This window comes from Stenella coeruleoalba (genome assembly GCF_951394435.1).
Source record: "Stenella coeruleoalba genome assembly, chromosome: 9".
Lineage (NCBI taxonomy): Eukaryota > Metazoa > Chordata > Mammalia > Artiodactyla > Delphinidae > Stenella > Stenella coeruleoalba.
In genome coordinates this window covers 97,584,757-97,598,817 of record NC_137155.1, presented here as the reverse complement: position 1 = coordinate 97,598,817, position 14,061 = coordinate 97,584,757, and the positions used below count along the sequence as shown (strand labels likewise).

General features: G+C 45.9%; 1 protein-coding gene across 13 annotated transcripts in view; it reads right to left on the bottom strand.

Moving 5' to 3' along the window:
* The window catches only part of CNTNAP2 (contactin associated protein 2), a 977,311-nt gene that overhangs the window by 157,346 nt on the left and 805,904 nt on the right, over positions 1 to 14,061 (bottom strand). For all 13 annotated transcript variants that reach the window (XR_013829659.1, XR_013829660.1, XR_013829661.1 and 10 more), the window contains 2 exons: positions 13,360 to 13,596; positions 5,532 to 5,665 (listed from right to left, as the gene is read on the bottom strand). Coding sequence is in view for 6 of the 13 variants with exons in the window: in XM_079931145.1 (XP_079787271.1) it covers positions 5,532 to 5,665; positions 13,360 to 13,596 (371 nt within the window). In the remaining 7 variants the exon portion in view is untranslated. The remainder of the gene's footprint in view (positions 1 to 5,531; positions 5,666 to 13,359; positions 13,597 to 14,061) is intronic.

The following is a 14,061-nucleotide window of genomic DNA, read 5'->3' as shown; positions in this document are numbered from 1 at the left end:
AGACCTCGGTTCATCTAGGCTTTTGCTACTCACTGCTTCCTAATTTTGAGTGAGCTACATCACACTCTGAGTGTCAGTTTCCACATCTCTAAAATGGGGATACTAATGGTGCATTCCTCATAAGCCTCTTGTGAAGACTCAATGAGAAAATGTGTGTCAAGTGCTAGCACAGTGCCTGGACCACAGCACCAAGAAACGTGAGCTACCATCATGCACGTGATGTTGCCAAGTGGATCGTGCTATGGGCAGCTTGCCATGCCAGTGAACAGAATCCATGGTAGATAAAGAAAGGAAAGAATGACCGAGCAAGAAAAATTCCATTTCCCTGGAAGAGCTGGTATATTTTATGCTTATGGGTTGTGGAATTCCGGGCACCAAGAAGCTCCGAGCCAAACTTACGCAAGTGGGTGAGACCTTCTGACCCGGGTAACCGTATTCCATTTCCCCATTGTCTTGGGGCCCTACTTTTCGTGACTCACTTTAACTCTCAATTTCGTTTTAGGTACTCCCTGTAAACCACCTTATATCCCCTGTGCAATGTGGTTGGGACGAAAGGAAGGAAAGGAGGACGGGTGAAGCCAGGGACGGCAGGCAGGAAGGAAAGTAAGAAGAAAGGATTTGTAACACAGGCTTTGAAATTATTCCTTGTAATGGTCATGTTCAGTTCTTAGATGATGCTAATTGGCAGTTTTTAATCACAGGCAGTGTTTCTCGGGTGCTCTCTGCCCGCTCGGGGTTTGTTTTACATTTGGCATTAAGCCTTCAGCTTTATCACGGGTGCAACTGTGAGTTTCCATAAACGATGCAACTTGAGGGTTGTCCTGGGCTCTGGTTTGCGCCGGCATCTGAGAACTCCGAGAGTCGGTCCTTCATTCTCTGTGTGGACATTGGGCACTTTGTCTTTTGGCAGCAAATGTTTCATCCAAGGTCAGTTTCCCTCAAGTGCTCCTCACCATTTCAGACAGCGTGTGCTCAGGGAATGCAAACTTATTTAAGGTTAGCTTTAGGCAAACCCAGCTAGGAAAGCAAACCTACTTTTAAAAACGCTGTAAACACTGACAAACATCATCTAAATTATATGATGTTTGCACATATATAAATGTATAGAATTTTACCTTAATTCCAAAGGCATCATTCCACAGCACTTTCTTTTACATCTTTATTGGAGTATAATTGCTTTACAATGTTGTAGTTTCTGCTGTACAACAACATGAATCAGCTGTATGTATACATATATCCCCCTATCCCCTCCCTCTTGAGCCTCCCTCCCTCCCTCCCTCCCTATTCCACCCCTCTAGGTGGTCACAAAGCATCAAGCTGATCTCCCTGTGCTATGCAGCAGCTTCTCACTAGCTATCTACTTTACATTTGGTAGTGTGTAGATGTCAGTGCTATGCTCTCACTACATCCCAGCCTCCCATCACCTTCCGTGTCCTCAAGTCCATTCTCTACATCTGTGTCTTCATTCCTGTCCTGCCACTAGGTTCATCATACCATTTTTTTAGATTCCATATATATGTGTTAGCATATAGTATTTGTTTTTCTCTTTCTGAATTACTTCACTCTGTATGACAGACTCTAGGTCCATCCACCTCACTACAAATAACTCAATTTTGTTTATTTTTACAGCTGAGTAATATTCCATTGTATATATGTGCCACATCTTCTTCATCCATTCATCTGTCGACATTCCGTGGCACTTTTTTTTTTTTTTTTTTTGTGGTACGCAGGCCTCTCACTGTTGTGGCCTCTCCCGTTGCGAAGCACAGGCTCCGGACGCGCAGGCTCAGCGGCCATGGCTCACGGGCCCAGCCGCTCCACGGCATGTGGGATCTTCCCGGACCGGGGCACGAACCCGCGTCCCCTGCATCGGCAGGCGGACTCTCAACCACTGCGCCACCAGGGAAGCCACTCCATGGCACTTTTAAACTCATCTTTGAGTTAGCCTTATTTTTGTTCTTTGATGAGAAGTACATTTTAATTTGAAATTATTTAAATATATTTGTCATTATATTTTATTGTAACTGGGGGCTATCAGAATGGGTTGAGGATATATGTGTGTTTTACATTTTTGTTCGATTATAAAAATGCAACATACACTTATAATTAAAAAACGAGGGGCTTCCCTGGTGGCGCAGTGGTTGAGAATCTGCCTGCCAATGCAGGGGACACGGGTTCGAGCCCTGGTCTGGGAAGATCCCACATGCTGCGGAGCAACTAGGCCCGTGAGCCACAATTACTGAGCCTGCGCGTCTGGAGCCTGAGCTCCGCAACAAGAGAGGCCGCAATAGTGAGAGGCCCGCGCACCGCGATTAAGAGTGGCCCCCGCTTGCCACAACTAGAGAAAGCCCTCGCACAGAAATGAAGACCCAGCACAGCCATAAATAAATAAATAAATAAATAAATTTAAATCATATGGGCTTCTAAGAAGACCTCTGCTTAAAAACAAAAAAAAAGAGGAAATATAGAAAACTCTAGAGGAAATGAAGCCATTTATAATCCCTTTACACAGAAATAATCACGATTAACCTTTTATTATATCTTTCTCTATATATTCTTGAGGTTGTAGAAGTTCTCAAGATGGATTTGTAGATTGTTTCCAGGAAAAAAAAATTCGATGTTTTTTTGGAGTTCTAAAGGTGCCCTTGGAATTACGTCCACACTCTACAGTCTTCCCGGCCTGCAAGAAAGCAGGTCATGGGAGCAGGGAATCGGCCCGACCTGCTTGTCTGCAAGCAGGCACCATATCTTTTCTTCCTCCACCATGTCTACCTTTGTTTTCCATCTGGGCTGGACTGGAGAGGCTGGGCTGACAAAGACGAGTGCACCCCAGACCATGAAGTCTTTCCAGGCTGCATTCAAGTGGGTTGAGGCATCTGCTTTCTAAACATGTCCAGAAATCTCAGTGCAATTGCATCCCATTGTATGACAGAAGGAGGAGGTGGGGGACAGGGCTTTCCAACACCCTGGGTACAATTCCTATGGCCGAATTAGTTCCGTGCCTTCTACAGTGCTTCCCACTTCTATCTTCTCCTTTACCTCAAAGCATTGTGCAGCCAAAGTTTTTCGTACCCAGCGTGTTTCCTTTTCCTGGAACTGTAGTCCTGTTCCTTGGAAGATTCTCCTCAATTCCCCACTCTAATCATGAGGTTTGATTAGGGGCTATCAGTCACTGTTCCCCTCCCCTCACAATAGGGTGAGTGTGTGACCCCAGCCAGGTCAATCAGAGACCTTCTCCAGATTTTAAAATGAGAACCGAGAAACTAGGACCTTGCTTCTGGTCCCAGCAAAACTGGGAAGATGTGAGCCGACTTCAGTGCCTGTGTCCCATGATGTGTGGCAGATGAAGCCTGCTGCAAGAGGAATTGTCCAGAGGCAGGTGGGCAAGAAGAGAAGATGGAGGGAGGGAGGGAGGGAAGGAGAGGAGGGAGAAGGGGAGGGGGGGGGGAGGGTGGGGGGGGGGAGAGAGAGAGAGAGAGAGAGAGAGAGAGAGGCATTTGGTCGTGGCCTAGGCTTTGTTTGAATCCTCCAGGTCCCCTGCATTCTTTCAAAATTTTGGTTTTCCCTTTCTTAAATTCTATAACCTACCCTAGGAATTTTCTCTACAAATGAATTCTGAACTGGTTTTCTGTCCTTTGTCATCAGAAGAACCCTAAGCAATAGAAGCCGGTTCTCCCCAGCCCCACTTTGGTCCCCTGGACTCTGCAGGTCTCTGGCTCCTCCACTGCGTGGATTTCTCAGCCTTTCCTCAAGAGCCCCAAGTCCTTAAAACAGCCCATCCCTCTCCCCTGCTTCAGGGTAATCTCTCATTTACTGTAGCAGACAGCAGCTCTGATTAAGCTAATATTTGCTCTTAAAGAGCTGCTGCTTCCTTCCAAAGATTCCCCAGTTGGTGGAATTTGGCAGAAGGGAGGCCATCTTGACCTTCTTTACTCCAGACTCTCATTTGGGGAAATGCACCAGGAAATGGAATTATTTAGCCTATCACCTGGACTCGCTTCTCCCACTCACCCCACCCTCGTCTTTGCATGTGGTTCCTCAACCCACAGGGCTCGGTCCCGACACACAACGCGTTTTTTTGGAGACAGCGAGGATTAACCTTGCAAAACTCCGCAGCTGAGACAGCTCCCTTCCTTGACACTGTCCTTCAAGCTGATTGTTGAGCTCTTTTTAACTTTTAATATTAGTTTGCAATGGTGAAATGGCAAGATAATCACTTTCTTTAAGAGGTGACAGATGGTGCATTTTAGAACAAGAGGATGCCTCTAATCAGAAGCCAATAAACACAACGTTGATAAAATGGCATAAAACCACCCCTTTCCTGTAATGGTATAAACCACCATACTAATCCTGGACTTGCTGGCTTTTCTGAATCAAACTTGAGTTATGGTGGAAGACGGGCGTGGTTTACGCCATAAGTAATTTGCAGCACCTAACACGTGACAGGCACTGCGCTAGACTCAGCGACTGTCCATCACCATGAGAGAAGCTTATATGCCCCATTTGATTGATTGCGCAATAGGCTGTATCTGCACATTGTCATTTTCCGAGGAAAGGCCTCTCCTGAAAATGCTCTCTAGCATTTACTGCTAAAGGCCAAGTGTAAACTCCGTATCAAGTTATGAATTTGACATCCGCCAGTGCTCACGAAGAGACGGGGCTTGTGCCTCTCCTTTGCAACCTGAACTTCCCACAGTTCCCAGCCGAATCCGAATCCGAATGAGGTCGGAGAGGCTGCTGAACCCCTGCAAATGACATTCCACTTGACTGACAAGACAGCATCCCCCTGCTGCACTTCTTCCTGACAGGTATCTATTTTGAACCCCTGCTAGAGAATGCAGTGACAGTTCCAGCCTTGATCTTTGCCTTAGTTCCCAGGGAGACCTCCTCATGCCATGTTTTATTCATGGTGTCTCCCAGGCCGGTCTCTTCATTGTAAAAATCGGTCGTGGGGGTAGGGACAATCCATGAACCTGAAATAAAGTTTGACTGTCGCAATAAAACCGTCCCTTTGTGTACGGAAAGCCTACAACCAGGGTCTGAGATGCTGGGGAAGGTTTGTGTACTGAGGATTTTTAAGGCAAAGCATGCATAGAAGAAAAGAAAATAGTTATTCACATTGCACTGGAGTCGTGAAGGAAGTAGGTCAGATAAACCAAAATAACCTTTGCTGGGAAACGCGATAAGCTTCAGACATCTGAGACCATGGAGAGAAAAGATGCTGCAGTGGATAAAAGCAGTAGACCGATAGATGTGCAGGGCTACAAGCAGGAAAGCTACAAAGAACGTACAGAGTAAACATTTATTCTACCTTCTCCCAAGAAATCTCTTCTCCATCAACTCTGTCATTGTCCTTCCTGTAGGAACTGGCTATCTTTCTACTTCACAGGTTAGAAATTTGTAGGAGAAAGTATCAGAAGCATCTCTTCCACCTGTCCTAATCACCCAAAACAAAACCAAGAGCCCAGCATGACAGAGGACAGAGATTGCAACCCTGTATCACATCTGCTTGATGAGTAACACGTGTGTACCTTGAGCGTAATGGTCCTCTCGTGACGGGTGACATTAACGCTGTGGGGCTGCCCATTGGCCATGCTCCTGTGGTCCACGTCAATGTTATACGGCTCCCTGGTGCCACCCAGGCTGTACCGGATCTGTAAGCTTCCTACACAGAGAAAAGAAAAGAAACTCAGTCATTTCTCCACTCTGGATTTCATTTTAATGTCACTTCCCCCACCCCTGGAGGCTAATTCCATTAAACTCGGCTTCAACGTCCATCACCGCCGTTCTGAATTCTGAGTCACTAGCTCAGAGGCGCACGAATCCATAAAGGCTCACAGCACCAGCACGCGCATGTTGATGATCTACCAACAACAAGCCATCGGTGACCGTCACCTCCAGGCTGAAGCAGCACATGGTATAAACAACCCAAGTCGGGCTTGAGCCTGGGATGGCAGAATGAGAACATACATGGTACAGGACCATGGAGACGCCTACAGGCCCCACAAAATACTCTGTGAAATAAAAAATAAGTGCAGGATGCCGGGATGACCTCATGCCATCGGCAAGGTGTGACATTCAGCATATAAAAGAACCACGAACATACAATGTTAAGAATAAACATAATTTACAGAAGATAAATCCATGGGATTTTGGGAGGCTTCACGGAGACCAAGAAAACAAAGCAATGGCTTTTATTCTAGGTTAGAGACCTCATCAATCCAAATGCAAACCAAAGGCGAAGAGATGGGTCCTCATCGCCTCTCAGCTGTCGTTCACTTTGCCTCAACAAATTATTCTTTTTTCTCTTTCTTCTTTCTTCCCAATAATGACAAGCAATATTCAAAAAGATTAATACAATATTCTATATCCTGCTTTTAATTAATCTGCACAGCAAACGTAGCTTTTATTTCTTAGTTATGATTTTTAAAGTCATCGACTTTTTATCTCATTTTTTACTCAAATTGGAATCTTCGTGTTAATAGCTTCTGACATCTCAGAGCTTAAAAATGGAGCCAGTAATTTAGCAAGAGTTTGGCCAACTGTAAATCACCTAAAGATTCTTTGTCGCCTTTTTCATTTTCCTTCCAGAGGAACAAAACTGATATTCTAAGTTGTGAAATAAAACATGATAATTAAAACTTAAAAAGTGAACGGAAAAGAGAAAGAAAGTCACTGGCAACTCCACCGTCCAGAGGTAAGGTAAACGACTCTAAGTATTTGGCAATATCTCCTTGTAGGTAATTCTCACGTCCTCACGTGCACGTAAATAAATGCAACAGTTTCTGAATGCTGCCCTTCCTTATTTTGCGTTACCTGTGCCATTTAAAATATTGAACTACGCTCCTGGAATTGAAAGAACAATCATGAATTACTTGCATTTCCTATTTTTCCTTTCTGAACAAACCTGGCAAGGCTTCACTACTTGAGTTTTCTCTTGGCACTTGATCCTAGATTCCTTTGCTTTATAGCGTTTCAACCAAGCACTGTTGACTTTCGTCTCCTAAATGGGTCTAAGTTCACCCACTCTCCCCCATCTCCACAACCACAGGGCCTCCACTGGCACCTAGAATGCCCTGGTATCACTCCCATAGGAGCCTGCCCCTGCACGCAGAGCTCCTGGCCTGACTCAGGGCCTCTGGGCTGGCCACACCCTATCAGTGACCTGACGGCCACCACCTGGGCTTCACCTGCATTGGCTTCTGCCTGGATCACGGGATCCAAATCAGTCCCTCCTTTAAACGTGATCACCCTTGACCCCATTTCACTCTCAGGCGAGTCCCCTCTTTCCGTGGAGGGGACTTACTACTAACCCATTAATGGAGGTGTCGCACTGGGACCTCAGACACAACATACGTGAGACCAGACTCTTGATCTTCCCCTCCAAAAACTATTCCATCACAATTCCCACATTTCAGTTAACGGCCACTTTATCCTTCCAGCTATTCCTGCCTAAAAGCCCTGACTCCCGCCTTGCTCCTATAATACACGTATGATCTATTGGCAAAGCTTCTTGGCTCAGTCTTTAAAACACACCCTGAATCTTACTGCTCTCATCACCTCCATTTCTATTCCTGGACCAAGCCACCCTCGTCTTTTGTCTGGATTATTGTACTAGCCTCCATTCTAACTACTGCCCTTCCGCCACGCTCCCTCAGCCCAGCCTGGCCTCCGCCCCTCACACACCTGGTCTCTCCACGCGGCAGTCAGAGCGGTCCTCTGCTCAGAACCCTCCCATGGCCTCCTGTCTCACTCAGAGTAAAAGTCGACATCTCCATAACGGCTCACCAGGCCCTCTGTGGTCTCCCCCCTCATCTCTGACATAACCTCTCATTATTCTCCTCCTTTCTCACTCCGCACCTGAACACACTGGCCTCTTTGTTGTGTCCCCAGATGCCAGCATGTTCCTGCCTCAGGCCCTTGGCACCTGCTGGTTCTTCTGCCTAGGATGCTCATTTCCCAGTTATCTGCATGGCTGAGCCCTCACTCCCTTTAGGTCCCGCTCAAATATTGCCTTCTCAGTGATCATTTCTGTGACTTCCTTATTAGAAGCAGAATTTACCCACTCCTTTCCCTTGGCCAGGCTCTCCCTCTTCTGCCTTATTTTTTTCCCCATGAGAGTTCTTACCATACAACATACTGTACTTAGTATGTTTACTGCTGTCTTCTGCTAAAATGTAAACTCCATGAGAGTAAGAATTTTTGTTTATTTCTTTATGACTTAGTTCCCAACGTCTAGAACAACGCCCGATACATGGTAGGTGCTGGATAACTACTTGTTGAGTGAATGGATGATGGTCTCCTTGCTTCTGTGCTTTCTTCCTTCCCATGTTTTCTTAGCAGAGAAATCTTTTCAAGATGCATAACTATTTGTCTGGTTCACTTAAAACTCTTCAAACTTTCCAGCTGCTTAGAGGATAAAGACATACATTCTTAACATAGCTTATGATGTCTTGTCTGATCACAGCTTGTCAGTTACTTTATTTTAAAACATGCCATTTACCCTCTTACTTTTTCTTTTTTTTTTTTTTTATTTGCTGTACGCGGGCCTCTCACTGTTGTGTCCTCTCCCGTTGCAAAGCACAGGCTCTGGACGCGCAGGCTCAGCGGCCATGGCTCACGGACCCAGCCGCTCCGCAGCATGTGGGATCTTCCCGGACTGGGGCACGAACCTGTGTCCCCTGCATAAGCAGGCGGACTCCCAACCACTGCGCCACCAGGGAAGCCCTACCCTCTTACTTTTTACATTCAAGCTACCTAGGACTTCTCTTATTCCCTAGGAAATACAATTCTTCCTGCCTCAGGATCTTTGAATATGTTGCTCCCGTTTCCTGAGCTACTTCTCTCCCCACTCCTCAGTGATTTACCCTATTTTTTCTTTATTCTAATAGCATTAAAAACAATCTATTGTTTGGCAGTGAAGGAGATGATTAGGCAGTTGTTTGGCTATAGGTAGAAAAAACAAGTCAATTGTCTTGAGTTTTTATTCTCCACTTTACTTCTGGTGCTCTGACCTTGTATGATCACAGCCAGTTTTCTTAAATACACAGCTGTATTCATTCATCATTTAAAACTTAATTTCTTTAGAACATACTTATCTAGTGCCCCTGTTGAACCCAAGTTTTCAAGGTCTAGAAGTGGACTGCCTGGCTGGCTGTAAGTGTGGAGTCCACTTCTAATACAGACATCCACCCCCAGCCCCTGTATGGTATGGGCCAGGCCGTGCCTCGATCTGGCGATGCAAAGAGAAGTAAGAGAGGGCTCTGCCTTTGAGGCTAGGAGTTGGAGGAACTGGTAATTATGCCAAAAAAGCCCCACAAAACCCTGGACATTTTTCTCCCTACTGTCTCTTCGTCATTGGCCCCTTTATGTTCTCCAGCTCATTAAAATCAGTATTAAGTTGTTTTCGTTATTTTTTCTCTTTCCTGGATTTCTTGGACTTTGTAAATATGATGTAAAACTTCTCTAACTGCTTCACTTAATGGCAATGGAAATGATCTGCTTTGAGGAAAAAGATGAGTTGGACCTTAAAATTTATACACAGTGAACATCTATAAACAGTAATGGCAATATTCTTGAATAATAAAATTTAAATGATATATTTATTCCTTTCAAACAATAGCACAAGAAAACCACTAAATGATGGGAAGGAGAATATTAGTATTTGTTCATTAAAATAAAATATCATTAAGATGGAGAGATACTTCACTTCTTGCACCTCATGTTCATCTCCCGGGTGAATTAAAGCAGTTATAAGGGACTACTCTCTTACTGGCTGCAGCAGTAACAGATTTATTCTCTACTGGTCATCATCATTACCATCAGCAAACAATTACAGAGCACCTATTGTACACAGGAGATGTAGTGCGGGGGCCTTTCATCTCACTGGGAAGACAGGGCATATTTATAACAAAGATGGGTAACAATACAGTGTACTAAAAGCCAAACAAATGACATTGAAAATAAGTGTAATAGGAGTTTAAAGTAAGGAGAAGTCATTGAAAGGAGGTGAGACTTGATCTGGGTCTAGAATGAAAGGCAGGTATTAAGCTACAGAGGAAGATGGAGCTTTTCCAGATAAGGGAGCACAGCAGGCAGCAGGGCAGACGTCCTTGGGGTGTGTGAGGAGTGACGAGTTCCTGGAGAAGGGAGAGAACGGAGGCATGGCCTCAATATGCGGCAAAACGTAGATTAAATCATGGGCTCTGGATAATAATAACCGCTAACACACACACATACAGTGTGCGTGTGTGCGAGGGTGTGCGTGTGTGTGAGGGGGTGTGTGAGGGGTGTGTGTGTGCGTGCGTGTGTGTGCGCGTGCGTGTGTGCGCGCGTGTGTGTGTGCGTGCGTGTGTGTGTGTGTGTGTGTGGTGTGTTACGCTTACTAACTCATTTGACTTTCACAGCACTGCTCTGAGGGAGACACTATGTAACAGATGATGAGACAGAGGCTCAGAGTGGCTCACGGCTGCCCAAGATCCCACAATCTGCAAACGGAGAAGCAGAATTCAAACCCAGACTTTCTGGTTCTGCACTCCGAGCTCTCACTCAAGAGGCTGGTGGGTCCTGATTGGAAGCTGCTGGGACTCGGGATCTGTCCTCCTGATCCTGGGGAAGGAGGCCCTCCTGGCTGTATGACAGGGACACTGTGTGTGAAGGAAGACCTACTCTGGCTGGGCTGGGCAAGGTTAGCGTGACTGGAAGCAGAGAGACGGTCGGGACAGAGCATCCCAGGGACGTGCTGAGGTGCACTGGTACCCCACGGTGGGGTCACGGGGTGCCAGGAGCCCGGCTACCCTCAGGCCTTGGCAGGTCTGTGGAGGTAAGGCCTGCTGGAGTCCCTGGGCTGGGGGCCTCCCAAACACAACCTCATGCATCTGCCCAGGTGCCATTCAAAGATAACATTCTATGTTTGCCACGCCAGCAGCAATGTCGGGAAGCGCTGAATCAGAAGACATTTGCCAGGAGAGTAGCAGTGGGGAAGCAAAGGAAGGGATACTCTGGAGGGACACGGTGAGAACAGGATGCACAGGACTTGTCAGGCTGGATGGCCCGCAAGAGGCGGAAGGACGGAGTGCTCATGAATGAGGCCAGGCTGTGAGTTCTGGTGTCTGAGAAGCGGTAGCACTGACAGAAGAAGAGGGGCCTGGTTCTGGGAGCCGTGAGGACAATACAGCTTCCGATATGTTAAGTTTAAGAGATGCCAGGGCATTTAGTTAGAACTTTTTATTTTATTTTAATGACATTTTGGCTTAGTCCTTATGGATTTCTTTTCCCTCAATGAGTTCCTCAAATTTTTCTAGCTTTAAATCTCAATTCATAAAAAATGCAGTATTTGGAGTACGAAAAAGCCAAATTTTCATTAGCAATTGAGGACGGCCTTGCAATAATGAGAGAGAAACTGACTGTCCATGCTTTGCAAATGCACCGAGTGTTCTAGAGGTCTCTAAGCAGGGCAGTGGAGAACCCTGGGTCCAGCATCAGACACCTGGGTTCAGGAACCCCAGCCGTGCCACCACCAGCTGAGTGTGCAAATCACCCAATCTCTCTGCACTCCAGTCTACCACCTGCAGGAAGAGGGTAAGAATGGACTCTGCCTTATACAGTGTGTGCTCTTAGCACAGCTTCGGGCAGCCTTACACGGTAGCCATTAATATGGAAACGACTAGTCAAACCCCCTGCGCATGACAAAGGCCCACAGACACACGCGTGGGTGCTCGCAGGGGCCGGTGCGGGCTTGGGGGCGTGAGTTACTGGATAGAACTGGGACCAGATTTTAACGTGGCAGTGGCTTGAGGAGCAGACAATACAGCATCTACTGAGGCATGTTCCTGACATTCTTGACGAGCTAGAGGTGAGAACCCACTGCCCACTGAGGCGAGGTTGGGACATGAGGGTGGAGAACATCGATGGATTAAACAGCTATTTAATCTGATGCAGGAGAAAGAAACCTAACAGGTGAACTTCCAGAGAGCAGGGGTGTACACTTTTCTACTTCCTGATTGAACTGTTTTTTTCTGGTGAGAACAGGGACAGGATCACTGAGAGCATCTGACATGTGTGGAAGAGTATTCCCCAGCAGAGGCAAGTCAACTGCGCAAACAAACAACGGGACTCTGCGCTCACGGTACTGCTGTTTTCCTGTCCATCGTTTTTACAGAGCTAAACTGATATCGTACAGTCAAGGCTGTATCATGCCTTTTCTTGGTTTTATATAATATTACATAAAAATTTTCTCCATGTCATTAATTACTCTTCATAAATATTATTCTTAATGGATACACGATATTCCATAAAATGGTGATTCCCTCTTTTACTAACCATTTTCCTAAAATGTAACTCCTAGGTCCTTTCCAATTCTTATTTTCATAAATAACAGTATAAACTATGATGAACATCTTCATGCTGAATCTTTGTCTGATTTTCGGCTTCTTTCTTCAGAAATAATTTCTGAAAGGGAAAAATCCTAAGGAACATTTTTTTCCCACCTATCTTTTAAACCGACAGAGCATTGCCCAGAGAAGTTTAAGAATTTACTATTCTATTAACACTCAAGCTGAATTGGGTTAATAATAATAATTTTTAGTTCCCACAGAAGAAAATCTTGATCTTTAAGATGCCACGACACTGAAATAGCTGTCAGAAAAGGCTGCAGGACCTACTAGAGAACGGACTTGAGGATATGGGGAGGGGGAAGGGTAAGCTGGGACAAAGTGAGAGAGTGGCATGGACATATGTACACTACCAAATGTAAAACAGATAGCTAGTGGGAAGCAGCCACATAGCACAGGGAGATCAGCTCGTGCTTTGTGACCACCTAGAGGGGTGGGATAGGGAGGGTGGGAGGGAGATGCAAGAGGGAGGAGATATGGGGATATATGTATACGTATAGCTGATTCACTTTGTTATAAAGCAGAAACTAACACACCATTGTAAAGCAATTACACTCCAATAAAGATGTTTAAAAAAAAAAAAAAAAAAGGCTGCAGAGCTTCAATCATTAAAGAGCAAGACCATGAGAGAGGTAGCCTCCGTGTCTCCAACCTGTACAGTCTCACTGGGGAATGAGAGAGATTTGCTCCTTGATACACCTAAATATTTTTATTTGTAAAAAAGAGATCTTAAAACTCCAAGTGTCATAGAACTCAAGTTTTCAGAGAGGAAATGGACTCAGTGTCTGGCATGTTTATATGCTTTAGAACTGCTTCGATTGCTCTGAAAGATCCTAAGTCCATTTGTATATTCTAAAATAGGATGCCTATTTCAGTCGCACTGACGCTCCTGGCTTAGTGTATATTTGGAGATGGTCCCCGATATTACAACACTGAAGGGCAGAAGGCTAGGTATCCTCGTCCTTACCGGTGGGTTTGACGAGAACTGCCAGGAAGTCGGTGGTGAAAGAGCTGACGTAGAGGAGGATGCAGGGTGCCTTGGTGGTGCTGAAGCTGAAGCAGATCTCCTCGCGGGCCAGGTCCGGGGCCCCATTCTGCGGGTCCAGGGAGTTCTCCGACCTGCTGCCCGATTCCTTAGCACCGGACCCGGGCGCCTGGAAGTTATACCGCAGCCACATCCCCTCTTCAAAAAATGCACCCACATCTGTTTGAAAAGGAAAGAGAAAATGGAAAGGTGAGAAGTCCGAGGCTAATACCACCAACCATTTAACCTGGGTAGACGGTGAGCTTTGTCGTGGCCGCCAAGGCTGTTCCTGGAGGGTGGACCGACTCCAGGAAGGGAACGTCTATGCAGACGGACGTTGTTTCATCAACACGGATACGCTACCAAAACCAAAAAAGCAGTGTAACAGAGTATAGCAGTCTGTCCACTTAAAACGTAGTAGCTAAATTGAGAAACGTTAACTCATACCAGAAAAAAGCTTCACGTTTAGTACTTAGACCAAATAACTAATTTCGGTTGAAGAGAGATGCTGAGAATAAAGGCAGTGGCATTGTTAGGGAACTGCTGACCGACACCGCCCACCTCGGCCAGACCCGCTTCCCTGAGCTGTCTCACACAGGAGGTCCCGATAAGGAACATGGTGCTGTGGAAAACTCCGGGAGGAGA